We start from the raw sequence: 20,085 nt of genomic DNA on the forward strand, positions 1-20,085 counted from the left end.
ACACACACACACACACACACAACTTGTCTTCACTCTCTCCACCGTCCTGCTCTGTTTTCCGTTAGTAGCTTCTACAGCTTAATGTAATGCGAAGCTCTCCTGAGACATGTAATGTGGTGACCGGAAAGGCTTAGGTGCTCTGGTTCTCAGTCTTGTTCCTTGGCTTTCTTAAACTCATGATGCACATGACTAAGTATTATTATTTATTCATCTAAGCATTTATTCATTCATGTACACACTTGTTCTTTTGTATACTTATTGTATAATTACTATATGGTAATCATGGGACCAGGAAGTAAAATACTGAAATGATATAGTCCCAATTTCTTGCAGCCGTTCTTAGTCTTGTGGAGGAGAAAGTTAAACAGATACTGCATACGATGACAAATACAGCAAGAAGAGAAGATGTTTCAGGGACAACCAGCCCAGCCTAAAGTTTCAGGGAAACCTCTCTGGAGGAAGTAAAGTAGGAGCCCAGATAAGAAGGATGGTATGCTTATCTTGGTTTAGGTATGCACAGCTCAGGAGTGTGTAGTGCTGGGAGGAGGCTCCAAAGCCGTGAGTCTGGCTTAGGCTCACATCATCACAACTGCTATAATGATGGACAAGAAGCAAGGCTGGAGAGAGAAGCCAGAGGAGTTGTATGTTTGCAGAATGGTGGTTCAGTAGAATCTGGAGAATGAGTTGGAGAAAGTTCAAAAACTGAACTTGTAATTGACAAGGCTAGTTGAGTACTTGGATGTGCTTGATTGCAGACTGGTCTCACTCAAATCTAATTTGAGTGGCTGGGGGAAATCAAGAATGGTGCTCTGCTTTTTTGGTCTAGTTGTCAGGCATTATCCAGTGCCTCTCACTGCATAGGGAAGGATTGGGAAGACAGAAGGTAATGAGTGATTGGATAGGTTAGATTTGAGGTGTCTGCAGTCTGTACCTCCAAAGAGAGATCTGGACTTGAATAAGATTTGGAGTGTCATCATCATTATATCAGACATGCTTAAAAGTAAGGATGAAAGGAGAAGCATTCATTCAGCAGGAGGCTGGATAAAGTAAAGATTCTAAGGGAAAACCAGAAAGAACTTTTACATTTAAAGGAAAAAAAGGATAAACAACAAGGTCATACTGTATAACACAAGGAATTATATTCAATATTCTGTGACAAACCATAATGGGAAAGAATATGAAAAAGAATACATATGTGTGTGTAAATATGTACTTCAATACAATTTTTTTGAAAATTAAAAAATAAAGGGAAAAAAAGGTTTGGAGGGTCTGCAAAAGACCAGAAGTAAAGGCCAGAACATGGAGGAAAAGCAGGTGCCCGTGGATGAGAAAGTGTTGTGTTTTTACGTGGGAAGCTGGTGATGCACGATTTATAACGTACTGTAATGAACTAATGCATACACAATTAACTGAAGACCTACTATAACTCTTACCTTTCAGGAGTAGAGAGCCAGACAGCATTAAGTTAGTAATGTTTTGGTTGAAAGAAGATGAACTTTTGGGGTAGTGGGACGTCCTTCTGGTCTGGATGGTTGTCAGCCAGCCTCTCCTCTCCAGAGTGCAGCTCGGCCCCTCTCATCCCATGATGCGTTGCTTCTGGTCTGGGCGGTTGTCAGCCAGTCTCTCCTCTCCGGAGTGCAGCTCGGCCCGTCTCATCCCATGATGCGTTGCTCATCTCTGTTTTCTCCTCCTCCACCCTCATTGCTCACATTCCTAATTTTCCCAAGGGACAGTTGTGAGAAACAGTTGCTGTCTCAACAATAAAATTTGATTGCACAGAGGGAAAGCCAGAGGTATTGACGGGGGCGGGGGTGGGTAGGAAATGACAGGATGTTTGAAAGTACTTATGAAGGTAATCGTTTTCAGGGAAACAGTAATAAAAACCACAGCCAGAAGATTTGCCGCCTCTCTACCCAGCAAATTAAATCTCGCTTCTTAATAGAATCAGTTTTCCTCAAGTAGAATCATACTTTCTTAAGGTTGAAAATGAACCATTAAAGGGGTTCAGTATCTAAAGTTTTTTTAATTGTTGAGCCATAAGTATTAGTTTTCAAGCACTTCGCGAAGTCCTTGGTTGGATGTAATTAACATCCATAAAGGCTCCCTGTGACTTACTAATTTTGACTGCAGACCTTCCAGCTTCTAAAGGCTGGCCTGAGGTCATTTGGAGCTCAGGTTCCCTTCACGTTGCTCCTCCAAGTTTGGGTTCCCTGGCTGGAGTCCAGGTTAGATCATTGACGTAGGTCATCTACATTATTATGTGGACTTCATGCTTCAAAAACAGTGGTGAGGTTTTACAGCAAAATAATTTTTATCGGTGGCAGAAGCATAATGGTCATAGATGGCAGAATTCATTTGGTGAAACTATGAAAGGCTGGCTTTCATTCCTAAAGTTCTAATAGAAAGAAAAGAGGTTTCCTATGTAGTCATATAGTAGGTGCCTGCATCTGTGAACAGAGCCTGAAAGTTCCTTTGTGAGGGGCGGTCCCGTTCAGATGCTGGGGCCTAAGCCATTGTTCTGCATGGCAGACTCACGTGTCAGGGTTTTCAGGGCGTTTGACAGGCAGGTGCTGTTGAATGGGGCACAAAACCTGATGAAGGCGCCGACAGAGCTACTTAAGCTTTCACTTAAAAAGTAAATCACAGTTTGCTTAATTTGAATTTCTTTGGAGAAAAACACTGTAGGAAACTAGTTTTTTTAAGAAAGGTCTCAAAGTGGTAGAAAGTATATGGGGTGGAAATAAACTTGCTTGATGATAAGCAGATTTTCCATTAAAATCCTCCAAAAGGTAGTTCCAAAGATGGCAGAAGAGCCCTTTACACTTTGTAGTCACTTTTAATTAGCCAAGCTTGGTAGGAAAATCGCCTGCCGTTGTCGATCACGCAGTTAGATGATCCAAGTGCAGTAGCCATCTCAGCCACAGGGTCCAGCTCGTGTGGATGCCCGAGTTCTGTGTCGTCAGATTTCTGAACTGGAATTTAAACATTAGTCCACAGGCAGTTTTTCATTTGCTTTAAATCGAAAATATGTGACCTTCCTTTATGTACCTATAAATGACCTTTTTACATATTTCTGAACAGCATACGTAAAGTTAATATCATTTATGTTTTTGGTATTTGTTACTCTGATACAGTTCTGTGCCTAATCCAGAGCTTCTTACACAATAAGGTGTCTGTGGTATTTCTTAAGTTTGTGAGTGGCCCAATAACCAAGGTAAGCTGGAGTACACTGCTGGAGCACTAGGGCAGAATTTATCGAATGGAATCATTCCCCTGTCTGACATACTTCCTAAGCACATAGCTGTGGGGTTGCCAGCTCTGGACTTTATTCAGTTTCTGGCTTCCATGTTAGCAGAGAAGATGAGGATCGGAGGGAGATCAAGCAGGGAAAAAATAGGAAATTTACATGGAGAGAAAGCAGTAAAAAGACTTCTTTTTACTGCTAATATCAGGGTATGGGGTACCTTCCTCCCCCACTCCAAAGTTGTCAGATGGTTGGGCTCACAGAAGTGGTTTGTGTGTGTTGAGAGGGAGGGTTAATTTTGAGCAAGTCTGTTTTACATTAATGAGCTTCCCTGATAGCTCAGTTGGTAAAGAATGCACCTGCAATGCAGGAGACCCTGGTTCGATTCCTGCGTCAGGAAGATCCGCTTAAGACAGGATAGGCGACCCACTCCAGTATACTTGGACTTCCCTTGTGGCTCAGCTCAAGACATGGAGAAGCTGAGGGACATTCAGCAAGATGAAGAAAACTCAGTTAAAAGAATGGTTGAAGGAACTGGAAATATTTCAAAATACAAAATAAAACATGGGACTTTAGAATTGTAAGACCACTGTGTGATCAAATCCTCTTCTAAATGAGAAAGCCAAATCCCAAAACATTTCAGCTGGCCAGATTTCAGTAGCACCCAGCACTTTAAGATTATGCCCTTCCTAATTTAGGGGTATCTTTTTATCTTTAAGTATATTATTGCAATAGAATAGTAAAGTTTTTTAAAATTATTTCCATACTTTTGGCAAAAATTTTTAAATAAAAGAATGAGTTTGCTTTTTCATTGAATCTCAAAGTCTTGAGAAATCTTAAGTCTCAAAGGGAATCATTGACATAATAAAGAGAGTAGATTGCTGCTTAAGGAAGTAAGAGGCCTGCATTGTGGTTCCAGCCAGTCCACTAACTCTTCTTTAATCCCAAGTATTGAAAGGAATATAATCTCTTCTTAGTCTCCTCCCCCCACACACTTGAACCTTCTCTCAGTCCCAGAGGTGTAACTAACTTCTCTAAGGTCTCTGTATTTGGGGGGAAAACAAGAATGCAAGCTTGGCCCTCCTGGTTTTTGACCAACTGCTTCTTCCCACTTGATTAATAATAAAGTTCACAAGTATTAAAACATCATACTATTCTGGAGATCTGCAGTTTTGAGTCTGAAATAGCATGTTGAAGAATTTTGTCTTTAAAAAATAAATTTTTAGCTTTAGCTTTGAGTCATTTTTATTTCTCAGAAGTTATCCAGGGAAATGATTCCTTCAGACCACAAAGGTACTGATTCATGTACTTCTTCCCGTAAACAGTTATGCTTTCAGAAGGACGTAGTACAATAGAGCCTCACCACCTGCAGTCCTTCATTTCCAGTCTCCATGCTCTGTAGGCCAGCTCAAAAACTCCCGTGTTCCATCCACACCCAGAAATTAAGTATTCTGTTGAGATGTGTAAAGATGAGATTCTAGGAGATTATTTATGTAAAAACAAGTAAGACATGAGGACGGACTTGATATCTTGAACATTTTTATTTCTGGAAAAAGTATAGTACCCTTCCTTCCTGAAACCAAACCATACATTGTGTGGAATAAATGGTCTTTTATGTGAGCAACACAGATGCTGTTGACTTAGTATATTCAATCCATCAAATTAGATTTCATTAAAAAAAATAAATCTGTTCATTAGTCACCTTAAAAAAAAAAATGAATCTTCAGTATACATTTTACCTACCAGGAGGGGAGAAAAAAAGAAAAAACAAAAACGTACTCTAATTTACTATCTGGAAAGCAGCTGTCCTTCAGTTTTATGTTGCAATTGTTCTTTTATTTCAGAGTAATCTCTTACCAAACATTGCCAAGAAACATGCCAAGCCACAGAGCCCCAGTCATGGCCCGCTACCCTGAAGGCTACAGAACCCTCCCAAGAAACAGCAAGACCAGGCCGGAGAGCATCTGCAGCATAACACCCTCGGCCCACGACAAGACAGCGGGACCCGGAGCCGAGGAGAAGCGGAGATCCATGCGGGACGACACCATGTGGCAGCTGTATGAGTGGCAGCAGCGTCAGTTTTACAACAAGCAGGGGACCCTCCCTCGCCACAGCTCCCTGACCAGCCCTAAAACCATGGTTAACATCTCCGACCAGACAATGCACTCCATCCCCACGTCACCCTCCCACGGCTCCATAGCCGCCTATCAGGGCTTCTCCCCTCAGCGGACCTACAGGTCGGAAGTGTCTTCGCCAATTCAAAGGGGAGACGTGACCATAGACCGCAGAGACGTGACCATAGACCGCAGAGACGTGACCATGGACCGCAGAGACATGACCATGGACCGCAGAGACATGACCATGGACCGCAGGCACCGGGCCCATCATCCCAAGGTAAGACATCTGCTCATCAGGGTTCATTGCTCCTCTGAGGATGCTGCAGCTTACTTTTAGTTGTTTAGTCTCTTAGTCATGTCCAACTCTTGTGACCCCATGGACTGTAGCCCACCAGGCTCCTCTGTCTATAGGATTTCCCAGGCAAGAATACTGGAGTAGGTTGCCATTTCCTCCTCCAGGAGATCTTCCCAGCCCAGGGAATGAACCTACATCTCCTGTATTGGCAGGCAGGTTCTCTACCACTGAGCCGCGCGAGAAGCCTTTTATTTCTATTAATAGTACACTGCTCTTTCTTGTGAATGCCAGAGACAAGATAATGGGCAGGAGGCAGGCAAAACCAGCTTTTTTTTGTTTGTTTTAAAAATTAATGAAGCACTTTCTGCAATGTCAGACTCTCATGTATAAAACCTAAGCTTGCAGGTCTTCTCTCAGGAGCAGCTCTTTGGAATGGATACATTATGTATTCCTCTCTGCTTGAGAGTGGCTCTCATCAGCTTTCCGTGTAGGTTAAGACGGCCTGCATTTGGATTGACCCTATGCACACTTGCAAATTCTACACTGCCTCTTGTAGCACCCCTACAGTCTTCTGTCAGGCTCTTCATGTTCTGTGCTAAGATAAAAGTATGATCCTCATCTTCTAACCACCAGCTGAAGATACAGCATACTGAAATACCTCCTCAGGTGCCCAGTTGCATATTAAAGTAACATCACTTACTGGTATGTATACTTTTTTTTTTTTGGCCACGCCATGCAGCCTGTGGGATCTTAGTTCCCCTACCAGAGATCAAATCCATGACCTCGGCAGTGATGTGCAGAGTCCTAATCACTAGTCTGACCGGGAATTCTCCAAATATATATTTTTTTAAATTAAGATATAGAGATCATGCTTTAATGCACATATTAAGTTGGTTTAGGGGCTTCCCAAGTGGTAAGGAATCTACCTGCCAATGCAAGAGACATAAGAGACAGGGGTTCAATCCCTGGGTCAGGAAGATCCTCTGGAGAAGGAAATGGAAACCCACTCCAGTGTTCTTGCCTGGAGAATCCCATGGACAGAGGATTCTGGTGGGCTACAGTTCATGAGGTCACAAAGAGTCGGAAACAACTTAGCTAATAAACAAACAGCAGCAGCAGCTAAGTTGGTTCAAGTCTTGCTTAGTAGGTTTTTTGAAGTGAAATTGGAACACCTTGCATCGATCAGCTTTTCACAGTGCTGAAGCAGATCGTTTTGATTAGTCACTGTGTTTGCAACCAAATCCTAATGTCTGTCCTAAAGTGAAAAGGAATTTTTCTTTCCCTTTGTTTAAATTCTAAAGAGCCTCTCGCTTTATGCTATTTTCGAAAGTGCCTTTTCTTGTCCTTGTGATGGGCTGACTCCTTCAGTTACATCATTGCATAAAGCGTTCGCTTGATTTTTCCATAAATAAGCATTAGTTAGGAATTAATAAGTCGATCAAAAAGTTTCTTTTGAAAGAAGCTTTAGTTTGTCTCACCAAAAAAAGGCTCACTTTGAATGTCCTTGTAAGAGAGTTCAGTGTTTTGACACTTCGTACATCCAAAGGCTAATAAAAATTATTAACAATATTCAAGAGAAATCTGATCAAATGCAAATTATTAGTGCATGGTTGAACAGTGTTCTCATGGTCAAAATTGATCATCTGTTTCAATAGCAAATATGAGATGAGGGTGTGCGGTCTAGCCAGTTTTCCTAGTCAGCTAACATCTGGTCCTCCTGAAAATCTTCTCCAGTGTTGCCAAGTTTTCTTTGTAACTGTCCTATCATCTTCCTTGATGTGATCCGTGGTTCTCAAAATAAGCTTCATGGACCCTTAGGGAGTACCTGGGATTACCTGAGGTACCCATTAGCCTTTCAGGGCGTCTCTGATAAGCTCAGAACTGTTTTTGTAATAATAATAATAAGGCATTGTTGACTGTGTTGTCATTTCCTACCAGTGCGAAAACACTGAAAATTGGGTAAAAGCACTAGCGCCTTAGCCTGCGTCAAGGCAATGGCTCAGAGTGTGAGTGGTCATTGTAATATTTCACTGTCACAGATTTGCTGTAAAAATAAAGGCTCACTCTCACTCAATCCCCGGCATGAAACAGTAAAAGAAAACTGTGTTCAGTCTTGACTGTTCATCCCATAGTGTTTGTGTGATGAAATGGGAAATGTACTTAAAGCATGTCTATTGCATACCCAAGTACTAATGGTTGTCTCAGAGAAAAATGCTTGCGTGGTTATTTGAGTTGCAAGCTAAACTAGCTCCTTTTTTTTTTTTTCAGTCTCTAATGTTTTGTTTTGTTTTTTATTTATTTTTGACTTTGCTAACCCTTCACTGCTCTACTCAGGCTTTCTCTACTTGTGGCGAGCAGCGGGGACTCCTCTCTACTTGCAGTGCACAGTCTTCTCATTGCCATGGCTTCTCTTGTTGTGCAGCACAGGCTCTAGGACACAGGCTTCAGTAGTTGTGGCACACGGGCTTAGTTGCCCCGCAGCATGAAGGATCTTCCCAGACCAGGGATCAAACCTGTGTCCCCTGCACTGGCAGGCAGATTCTCAACCACTGGACCACCAGGGAAGTCCAACCTCTAAGTTTTTATTAGCATGAGTTTTCAAAAACAAACGTTCATACTAGTGTGGGGGTTGAAAGAGGGAGAAGAGGAAAGGGCAGGGAAGAGGAATTCTGCCCTACTGGTAATAAAGCTCCCAAGTTCATCCCATCGTGGATCTTATAGTCCCTCAGAGACACAGTCCTTAAAAATCATGAACCACTTCTTCAAAATGACCTTGTTCCAGTGGGTGCCAGATTGGGCTGTGATCAGGTTCTTGAGATCCCAACTGGTGTCAGCAGCCCTGTGTTTAAGGCAGACCTTCTTCCCCAGGTGGTGGTTGTAGCCAACCTCGATCATCCTGGCTGGAGCTCGAATCGCCTGGAACCAGCTGATACCACAGCCTCCTAACTGGGGTGCAGAGCCTGGGCCCTTCTTTAAAAAAAAAAAAAAAAAAAATATATATATATATATATATATATATATATATAAACACCATTTTTACTTGAAAGAACGAACGACAAACTAGAGTTGTTCAGACTTGATGTTTGACAGACACTTCCAGAGTGGAACGCTTGCCTGTCACTTCAAGGAAGGCAGCCCACGATATTTGTCACCAATGACACCACTTGAGCTTTCAAGCAAAAATTAGAATTTGGGGAATCTTGTACCTGCCTCTTTGAGCTTGACAGCTTTCTAGTGTTTAAAGATCAGCGATGGTATTAACAGATAGGAGCTGCTCATCTCATATAGTGAAAAACAAGTGCCAGCCATTGGAAACTCTGCATATTTTACTGAGCCAGTATTTCCTACCTGACCTGTGTTTGATGTCACAAAACCAAGAATGGGTAAAAGGATCATTTGAAATGTGGACATGTGCAAATATCCAAAAAAAACTATTCAAGTTCTCTTCCCTTTTCCAAATACCTGTATCGAAGGTGGATTTTCTTCATGTACTTCCCCTAAAAGAGATTATCACAACAGATTGAATACAGCAGCAGATAGGAAAATCTAGCCAGACATTAAAGAGATTTGCAAAACTGTAAAAGAATACCACTCTTGTCATGAAAATCTTCTTTTAATGACAGAAAGAAGGCTTCCCAGGTGGTGCTGGTGGTACCCAGGCAACCCACCTGCCAGTGCAGGAGACATAAGAGATGTGAGTTTGATCCCTGGATCGGGAAGATCCCCTGGAGGAGGACATGGCAACCCACTGCAGTATTCTTGCCTGGAGAAACCCATGAACAGAGGAACCTGACGGGCTACAGTCCATAAGAATCTCATGGAGTCAGACACGACTGAAGTGACTTAGCAACCATGCAAGGCCATATAGGGATCCTGAGACCAATAAGTTTGAGAACCACTGAGCCAAACGACTATATAGAATTATTCTGTCAATCAGAGTGTGTATTTTAATCCTGAAGCTTTAGTATCTGTCTTCTTTCATAAGCACTAGTAGCAGTTTTAAATGGCATTTTATATTACAGTTTTCATCACTGACATTGACCACAGAATTTATACCGTACCTTTATCTTCCTAGCACATGTACGTGCCTGACCGGAGGTCAATGCCAGCTGGCCTCACTTTACAGTCTGTTAGTCCCCAGAGCCTCCAAGGCAAAACGGTGAGTACGATATCTTTATTTACCATATCATGTTTTATTTATGTGCTGCACATGATAGCATGTATCTGACACAGCTTTTAAGCTTGAGTTTTCAGAGAGGTGCCTCTCAGAGAAAAACCATTACCAGTTTTGTGGAAGAGATGCTCAGTGGTAGAGTTTGCAACCATGTAGCCACATCAGTGTCTGCCTGATTCCTTTTCGCTAAATGTCTGACTCGGTATAAGATGCTGTTTTCCACATTTACTGTATAACCTGGGAGGGTTTCTTTACTTCGTTGAATGTTAGTTTCCTTTTCCTTAAAACAGAAGTTGGAGTGGTTCATTAGGGGAACAAATCCAGTAACGCTGTGTGTGTAGTCAAACCACAGGCCTGGTAAGTTTCTCCGGTGGATTTTTATGTAGATTAACTACTTTAGAGCAGAAAAGAAACTGATTTACATATTTATACAGAGAGACTGTCCCGGATCCGAGGTTCAAGCAAGGGCTTACTGTGATCAGTTCATAGTCAGTGTTATTTCTATTCAAATTGAGAAGGAGTTATGTTACCAGAACACTGTTGCTCTTCAAATTAGAAAGAAAAGATGACTTCTCAAAATTTCATTGCATTCTTCTATCAGGGGAGCTATGCTTTAATACTAGTATTTAGTCTCAGTTTCTGTGAAGATGAGGACCATATAGTTGTCCATTATTTAAAGTCCTGTAACAATCAAAACAAATTCATCTTACATGTATTTCTCAAACATTTTTTATTTCATCTCTTACATGCTTAGATATAAGGAAGATTTCCTGGTTTTGAAATACTTGTGCTTTATTTATTAAAGGCTATGGATACTATTATACTTCTCTAAAACTAGGGAATTTTAACTGTTGGAATTTTTAAATATTGTTGATCTGATGGACATTAATGCTGCTGCTGCTAAGTCGCTAAGTATCCTGTATTGAGCTTTCCTTCTCCCTTTCTCCCTCTAGTGGCTGTTTAGGATAAAATTTATGTGTCACCGCCTCATTTTAGAGGAGTCCACTGTGCCTTTTTATTTTGCCTTAAATCTAAATATCTGGCAGATTTGTTGGAATCTTTCATCCTTTTGAAAATCTCTTTAACTCCATAAATAGTAAGCCAGAGTTTTAAGGTTTTTTCTTTTAGTATTTCTGTCAAACACCACTCTGGGTCTTAGACTGTCTAATCCCTTACTCCACCCTCCCCTCTCTCTGGCAAGATCTCTAGAGCTTGGGGATATAGTGACATAAGATACGGACTTTCCCACAGCCATGAGATCACAGCATGTAGTTGGCATCCGAGCAAAGGCAGTTCTTTGTTTTCGGTTAAGAAATGTCTTCTTTAAGTTATACGCACACACGTTCTGTGACTGTTTAATAGAAGAGGCTGTTGTCTCATCTGCATAGATACCCACTTTTATCCTGAGGATCCAGTAGTAATGATGGTTTACTTTTGACATCTTTTTCCACCTGAAGGCAGGAACTTTTAACATAACTTCAAATAACAGTTAAAATTAATTTGTAATAGATACAGGGTACTACACATAAAGTAGATAAGCAACAAGAATTACTGTATAACATAGGGAACTACATTCAATGTCTTGTAATAAGCTACTATGGAAAATAATCCGAATACATATATATAACTGAATCACCTTGTAGTATACCTGAAACTATCATAATACTGCAAATCAACTATACTTCTACTTCTTACAAAATTATTTGTGTCTCTAAAAATTGTTTTTATATGAAAGATAAAGAGCAATAACAAACAGAACAGAAGAGAGTGGGTGTGATGCTATGGTGCTGGCAAAGCAAGTCAGTCTTGGGAACAGTTTTTGGCTTGGACATTTTCAGGGCACTTTGCAACCCTTAAGTGAAGAGAGTCTCCCTGTGGACTCTGTGTGGTTTTTAATCACAACAAAGCTCAGAAAAAAACATGGAACATTATTTTATGGCCTGTAAGACTGTCGATGACCACACTTTACTGCATTTCTAATGAAGAAAAATACATCAGATCGGCCTGTTAAGCAATTTTTATCTACCTTTGAAAGTTGATTCCCCGTCAGGGATCAGAATAACCAGTCAGGAACCGAAAGGTTCTGTGCTGTCCTCCGAGCATGGAAGGGGGATTTGTGCACACCTGGAAGCTTTCTACGTGTAGTAGATATATAGATATATATATATATATTTTTTTTTTTTTTCCTTTAAAAAAAAATTTGGTCTTTTGGTTAATACTAAATATCCTGTGAAAACACTAACAGTGACATTTAAAAATATGACTGGGAAGCAATTAATAGATCCCAGGTGCTAACTAAACTTAATGATGTGAAGATGTCATCCACATTTTACATGAATTTTATTTCTTTGCATTTATGTCCTATTCTCTAAAATAGAGTGTTGGGCATGCAGGTATTGTTCTACTGCTGTAAAAGTCTTAGGTACCATTTTTAAACAACTCATGACAATATATTTTAATTATAGCTCTCATGTACAAATTTTTTTTTGGCATTCTGCTTTTTCATACTGAATGTATGAACAGTCTCTCATGAGTTCTGAGAAAATGCCTGAATATACTGTTGTTTTGCTGTACCTTACCAAGTAACACTGTTCCTTCTATTTCTCTGGATATCTATGCATTTATGTAGAACCTATCATCATAGTGCCTAGGCATTATGTTTGATGTCAGCCGTAATCGGAAACTAGCCAAGAAATCTTGGTTTAATATCTGTCACTTAAGACCACAATTAATCTGTTTTCCACTGTTTGGATTCTTAAATTGTACTCCTTCAGCCCGAGGAGCTTACACTGCTGCTCATAAAGCTGAGACGGCAGCAGGCGGAGCTGAGTAGTATCCGGGAGCACACTTTAGCACAGCTCATGCAGCTCAAACTCGAGGCCCACAGCCCAAAGGTCAGCCCTGGAGCCACGTGTCTGTGTGTCTGCTCTCGTCACTCACTCTGAGCCGCTCATCGTCAGTCAGTCCGACCTGCGTCATTCCCATGAGCACAAGCCATGCTACCATTGCAGGACCTCCTATTGACCCTTTGAGAACTCCTTTGGTCATACCTTATCAATGTGGGCTGAGTACATTTCTTCTCAGCCTTCCCTTCACCCACTCACCCACCAAGTTTTGGTTGTGAGCAAGGAAAGGCAAACAAGACTTCAGAATAGCTTTGTCATCCACCAAACACCGCAACTCCGGTGAACCAGATTGAATAGTCCCATCATTTCCCATAAAGTAACCAGTGGAGAATTGATCATCTTTCTAAAAATGCTGCCTTTTCATTGCCAAAGATCAATTTCCTTGTGTTCTCAATTTTAAAAATGAACACACGGAAACATTTCTCAAAGGGTTTAATAGTCTCTGGTTATAAACATCCCAAGAAGTAGTCCTCTATTGCAGAAAAGAATTAACATGTAAAGTTTCTAACATGGAGTCTGCTAAAGCCATTTGAAGGATTTTTCTGCTTACTGTTTCAGCTTATATGCATGTCTACATAATTTCTTACAGAACAGTTTTTTTTTTTTTTATAGTAATGGAATATGTCATCTGTACCATTTATGGGGGGGCATGTGTGAAAGTTGTTGTGTATTGTGACATAATAGGTGGTGGCAGACTACCTGTTTTTCCTGTTTCAAAACTGACTTTTTCATGAATTCCGCACCCTCTTTCTCTGTCCCTTTGTTTCTTGATTGACGTCTACTAGAATGAAATCCTTTCACATCACCTTCAAAGGAACACCATATATTTGGATCATCAGGTGGGATTTGAAGAATTTTTCTTTCTTATCGTACCTTACGTTTTAATGTTTTAAGTGTAGTACAATTTTCAGGCTACTCGGATATTTCAGACACTTTGAGTTAATAGCGTGACTTTTACAAGTGGCAGGCTGATAAGAAATCCTTTACCAGGGAAATTCAGGAATACCATAATAACCAGGTTAGAAAGGACAGGTGTGGAGATGAGGCAGGATACAAATGTCAGGTCTCTGGAAGTTGAGAGCCTGGACTCACTAGATTTCTTTATTCTTACCCCAAGAAAACTTGTACTTACTGGCTTACATCAGCTTGGAGGTGACCTCATTAAAGAAATAGACACCCAGCTGTGAATGCTTTTTTTTGGAAGGCTAGGAGGAGACCGGTGTGGTGGGCTCTGTATTCCCAAAAGGGAGGTTAAGGATGGGTGAAATGTGTGAAGATATTGTGTTATTGTTCACCATCTCCTCCCAGTGTCAGTTTGATAGAGACTGATAGTTGCATTCTCTCAGTGGTGGTAGTGAGTGTGGTTGGTTAAGGTGAATGTTGAAAAGTGGAAGTTCATAAACAAGGACTGACACTCCTCAATGTTGGTGTTTATGAAATTCCCTGTTAATATTTAATTTTAATTTGATGAGAATTTTCAATATGTTCTTAAATAAAAATTTCTTCTAGTGAATTCTTTTTTTCCATACAAGTTAAGCTAACGCTTCCTTTAGCTTGTTTTTGAAATGTTTAAACTTGAATATTTTATCAAGTGAAAGAAGTTACTGTGGAAAGTGTTATAAGAAATTATTTACATATTTATATTTGCCCTGTCCTGTTTGAAACAAAATAATAATGCACTGCTTTAAATTAGTTCTACTTAAAGAGGGATTTTGCATTAGGAAACCCTTGAAAAGACCATCAGTCATATTTCTTTTAATTTTTGAAAGAAACACACTTTTGTTGATATATAACTTATTTTCCCACAAAATATTTTCATCCAAGTTTTGCCCATCAGAATGCTTTAAAAAATCAGCATTTCATGAATCCAAATTTTGATCTTCACTTCAGAATCTGGTGCTATTAATTTTAACCACAGTGTACATTATATATGCTATCAGTAATAAAGACATGTTTGCCAACAAAATAGTAAGATAAGTCTTCGCTTAAAATTCCAAACTGCCAGAAAGCTTCTAACATACATAGGAAATAACTTTCTTAGAAGCTCCTTTGTATATAAATCTAATGATAGTTCTGAAAAAGTGGGATTCACAAAAAAATGAGGGTTAAAAGCAGTGATATAAATGTGAATCTGAAGTTATCTAGAATCTCTGGAAATAATCCTAGTGATTTATTAATTTACTATGTACCTCATCAAATCAAATCTGTTATTGCAGACCCACAGAACTTAAGCAGCTTTTGGGAAAGGGCAGGTAAATACATGGAAATACCACCATTTGCACAAATGTCTCTCCTCATCCTCCTTTCCCAGGTTGAGCTGCTTCTTCCCTTGGCTTCAGTGGCCTAGATCTGGCTGAGGCTCCCTTCCCATCCTTTGCTCCCTTGGCATGCCCCGCCAAGCCTTTCCTGATGTGCCATGCTGACAGTCCTACAGGTGGCTTCTAAAATCTCAGCTTTTTAGACACAAACCCCTGGTAGTCCGGTGGTTAAGACTTCACCTTCCAATGCAGGGGGTGTGGGTTCAATCCCTCGTCAGAGAACCAAGATCCCACAGACCTCTTGGCCAAAAAAAAGGGTAAACAACAGAAGCAATATTATAACTAATTTAATGAAGACTTTAAAATGGTCCACATCAAAAAATTAAAGAAGATGGAAAAGGCCAGGAAGTGGGCTCTCCCCTCCACAGTGTGGAGGGAACATGACCCTGCCCACACAGTGGTTTTGGCAGATGGAAATGATTGCAGACTTCTAGCCTCTAGAAATGTAAAAGAATAGGGTGTGTTGTATTTTAATGAATTAGTTAATTAAAATTAAACTTTCAACTTTGTATCCTGTCCTCTCTGTACTCTCAGCATGTCAGCAGAGCTTTTCCAGTGATTCACCTTTTTCTTAGATTAGATCCTGAAATAGCTGTCTGATTCCACTTTAAAAATTTATGTGATAGTGAAAAGAATTATAGAGTTTGATTGTTGATGACTTGCAGTGACTATTTCTGATGGCAAAAATTGGGCCATTCTTTGGTAATAGAAAGTATACATAAAAACATGGTGAGGGCTTTGCCCAGAAACTCAGATATGCCTAAGTGTGGATATTGTTAAGGGTTCCTAAAGAAAAATCTCTCTTTAAATAAATCAAAAAAATTTATGGTTTCAAATAATTGCATTTGATATAAATGAAATATTTATTTTTGAACTGTCCTATATTTTATTTATATCAGTAGTATGATTATTAAGTTATGTAGAAAGGTTATTAAGTTATGTAGAAAGAATTCTTGGTAATTTTAATTTTAATGAAATTTTTCAGCTCAAACATTTCCAGCTTTTAATCTTATTACTGCCAGTAGCCAATTTTAGATGACCAGGTAAATTTTTATAGGCGTTATTGGTTGCCTGGGTTTATAAACTAATTCACCAGTTTTATATGATTGTAAATTTGAAAGTAGATTTTAAAACCTTAACGTCAGAGGCTCTGGTCACATTTTACAGACTATATATCATACCAAGAGAATATGTACTAATTGATACTCTTTCAGCACTTGTTCTGCTTGTGCAAATAAATCATCAGAATAACCTAAGGCCAATTTTTAATTGATTTAAATTCTCTTAATCCCTATCATTATTCATGAAAAATAGAACCAAAGTGTAGTCTCTAAAGTGCTTCTAGGTAAATTCATTTCTGATACTATAACAAATAAAAATACCTTATCTGAAATTCTAAAAATTTACATATTAAACAGTCAACCCCAAACTCTTAACTTCTGGTGCCATATCACCATTATGAAGATAAGTCATTTACTGGAGTGTTTTTTATAATAACAAAAACTATACTAATTGTATGGTAGAATTTTCTTCTGCTTTCTGTTTTACTTTGAAGTACACTATCACAGTTTGCTTATGTTTTTATAGCCCAGTTAGTAGACTGTTCAAAGTCTATATGAGCCTAGGTTTGTTTATTTGTCATTTTTATGAATTTTTAGATATCAAAGCCCTAATGTATAATCTGTGAACATACGATAATCCCAACTAGATACTTTATGTACCTCATCAAGGTTCTATTTAGAAAATGAATAAATACATAATGTATCAGTAACTCATTTTCTTCTCATTTAACTTAGCTATCATTGAACATTAGAGAAACTTTTGGTTACAATTTGTGAAACCTGACAGTTTCATCCTAAAATACATCTATGGAAAGGATTTGACATTGACTTTTCCCTTGTTTATTTCTCTGTCTACTAGAATATGGGGTGTAGGGGGCAGGACGGGGGGGAAGCCGTAAGTACATCTTGCAATGACCTCTACTTTCCAGGAAGCTAGAAGTAAATTTGAGACTATCAGCAACTGTAATGATATCTCCTCCTGAAGAGTTCTTTGACAATGAGGAAAAGAGACTTTTCTTGATATATTTTCCTTTTTTCTCAGAACAGGACAAATTGAGCTTGAATTTTAGAACTATGCCTTTGAACCTTTATTTGATGATTAGGAGTTCCTGATGTTTTCACAGAGCCAGATGTACATCATCGCTTTGAAGCCAGAGTAACAGGTTTCCACTGAAGCTTACTGTAGTCAACCTTCTTGTCTGCTTGTCAGCTGGGGTGTATATCTCTGCTTCACCAGGCCTAACAAGGTATAGGGACTTCATTTTCTTCATCTTGTCCCTTACAAGGATTCCTCCTTTGTGTAGTTCTTGGCTCCTGTCGTATGGACCAGGACTGGTTGGATTGAGCCAAGGAGTGAAGCTGGGGTTGTAGAAACTAGAGCAAGAGCTGGGGAGAGGGAACTAGGCACGACCTCTGTGGATGAAGAGGTAGAGCAAGAATTGGTGCTTATTTGTTCAGTTGTGATGGGAGGAGTAACAGGATTGGGGAAGTTAGGACATGTTGCCATCTGTCTTCTCCTTTCCCTTTGCTTCTTTCTTCTTCACTTGCTGTTTCCTTCTTTTTCTGTTGGTGATCGAAGAGCAGTTATGAGGGAGTTTCTGCCAGTTTTCCATGTAGGCCATGGTAACAGCAAAGGAAATGCTTAAGAACTGAGATGAAGAGATAACGTAGGACCAGAAGGATCTAGAGGCTTGGAGCGGCGCTTTGCAGACCTTTTGCAAGCACGCTGCCTGCTGGTAGGTGACCTTGAGCCTATACCAGCCCTCTTTCCCTGCCTCCTCCCCCAGCACTCCAGTGGCCAGCCTCCCCGTTTTAGGAAACCTGGTAGAATAAATGGAGTTTGACTCCTACAGATGCATGCTTTGCTTGTGTCGGTATTGTAGCAGATGATTTTTCATTTTTTAAACGTAAAATGGTAACATCGAATGTGCTTTCACAGATGACCTTTAAATGATGACATTCCGCCCTTACCCCTCTCCCTTCAAGAGTCACTATAGTTAATTGCATCAGAAATATCTTCATGAAAACTGGAAAGGGAGGGACAGCCATACCTGTCTTGAGGATTGCCTGTTCCTAGTGTACTCAAAAGTTCTTCATGAAAAGAAAGTAACTCTGCTAGTCACTTTATAACATTCATTTGCCCTTACCCAGCTGGAGCTTTCTCCTCCCCACCTGGAACAGAACTAAATCATTTCTGAATTTAGCATCAAATAGTATATTCTTTAACACCAGATGGCTAAACCTTATCCTCAGATTTTCATGGAAAAGCTGGAAATTTCTCATGAAAAACCAGTTCGCCAAAGTACAAAAAAAGAAAAATACAAGTCATGAATGCCTGTGGTGTTCTTGTTGCATGAAAATGTTTAAGGTTTGCAAGGCAAAAGCTCAGTCTTTCTTTTTGAAAAACTTTATTTATTTTTGGCTGTGCTGGGTCTTTGTTGCTGTGAGGGCTTTTCTCTAGTTGCAGTGTGGGGTGGGGGATGGTGGTTACTCTCTGGTGGCAGCACGTGGACTTCAGTAGTTGTGGCTCCTGGGCTCTAGAACACAGTCTCAGTTGTTGGGGTGCACAGGCTTGGTTGCTTTGTGGCATGTGGGATCCTCCCAGATGGACCAGGAATCGAACCCTGTGTCTCCTGCATTGGCAGACAGATTCTTTACCACTGAGCCACCAGGGAAGCCCTCAATACGTCTTTTATCAGGAAATTTTTTCTTTTTTTCTTTTTAGGTATGATCAAATGCTTATGAGGAAGTAAGTCTTTTATTATACTAACTGTTGTGGTCTGGGTGTGGGTTGGAAAAGAATTTCCAGACATGAGACAGAATAAGAGGGAAATAAAGTTTATCAGAATGGAAGATGCTGTTAGAACAGCAGGCCAGCTCAAGGGAGAACTGACATTGAACAGGGGTCTTTATTTCTAGGGTACAAAGAGTGGGATACGGGTCTTGTGGGTCATTTGCTGATTGGATGAAGCACATATACTGGATGGAGGGAAGAGTAAAGCAAATACCTTCTCTCAAGTAGGAGGGGAGACAGGTTAATACTGCTCAGGAGGACTTGAAATCCATTAATAGATACAACATGGGGGAGGGAAGGATGATAAGGGTCTGGTTTTTCCATTCCTGCATTCCAAGACCCTCCTTTGTTTTATCTGCTCTTTTGTCCTTGGGTCACCACTAACCTCTAAAACATCTGGAAGAGTACATTGAAGTTTCTAAAATGCAAAAGTTTGGTAGTAGCATTCAGATTATATAATGTAGCTCTTTTATAATACTAACATTTTGTGACCCATGCGCCAATACTACTAGTGACTTTTGGAAGAAGTCTGACACCCTATTATTGGTTCTGTGGACATCCCTTATCTGCATGCTTTCTATATCCTTTGAAGAAACCACAAAAACAGGAAGTCTGACCACTTCTAAACATACTTATGCCAAGGGAAATGCAAAAATGAACAGTTAACCGGGTGTATATAATTGGTACTGAAACCATTCAAGGTAAAAAATCTGAGTACTTTCTTGCATTTTGTTCTTTGTGTTCATGAAAAACAGCTTCCCTAAAAGGGAAGAAATGCTAACAAGATGACTGAAAAGATTCTCCATGGCTTTCATGGTTGGCCATTCAGCACCTTTATTCCATTGAGCTATTAAGTAAGATCCCATTTTTCTCTAATATTTGAAGGGATCCTAGAGCTTCTATTTTTAGGGGTGATTGAAAGCTCCAGGGGGTAATGTTTCTAGGGGATATAGGAAAGGCATTTGGAAAAAGCAAGCTAAGGAAACTGGAAAATTGAAAATATCTTATTTAGCACATACGGACCCAAATTAATTACGTGGTATAGAATATCAGTATTTTCTGGTGCCTTGCTGTTCAGAGCAGTCCTCTCTCTCACATATCCCATTTCTCTTTTTTTCTGTTTCTATCTCTCCCTTCCTCTGCATATTTGATCATAGTAGTGGTAGGGAGAGGGAG

At 39.9% G+C, this 20,085-nt stretch overlaps 1 protein-coding gene, 1 long non-coding RNA gene and 1 pseudogene across 17 annotated transcripts in view; 1 reads left to right on the forward strand and 2 right to left on the reverse strand.

Annotated features, from left to right (window-relative positions):
* Positions 1–5,076, reverse strand: part of LOC113892541 — a 30,377-nt gene extending 25,301 nt beyond the window's left edge. The window contains exon 1 of the long non-coding RNA XR_003511078.1: positions 1,434–5,076. This is a non-coding gene — a long non-coding RNA (uncharacterized LOC113892541). The remainder of the gene's footprint in view (positions 1–1,433) is intronic.
* Positions 1–20,085, forward strand: part of PLEKHA5 (pleckstrin homology domain containing A5) — a 262,286-nt gene that overhangs the window by 180,270 nt on the left and 61,931 nt on the right. For 11 of the 16 annotated variants that reach the window (XM_027541455.1, XM_027541457.1, XM_027541467.1 and 8 more), the window contains 4 exons: positions 5,089–5,638; positions 9,732–9,815; positions 12,605–12,724; positions 13,522–13,575. In XM_027541455.1, coding sequence (XP_027397256.1) covers positions 5,089–5,638; positions 9,732–9,815; positions 12,605–12,724; positions 13,522–13,575 — 808 coding nt within the window. The remainder of the gene's footprint in view (positions 1–5,088; positions 5,639–9,731; positions 9,816–12,604; positions 12,725–13,521; positions 13,576–20,085) is intronic. The other 5 variants (XM_027541466.1, XM_027541464.1, XM_027541462.1 and 2 more) reach the window with 2 other exon arrangements.
* Positions 8,331–8,617, reverse strand: LOC113892539 (annotated as a pseudogene).

Source organism: Bos indicus x Bos taurus, chromosome 5 (genome assembly GCF_003369695.1).
Source record: "Bos indicus x Bos taurus breed Angus x Brahman F1 hybrid chromosome 5, Bos_hybrid_MaternalHap_v2.0, whole genome shotgun sequence".
Classification (NCBI taxonomy): Eukaryota; Metazoa; Chordata; class Mammalia; order Artiodactyla; family Bovidae; genus Bos; species Bos indicus x Bos taurus.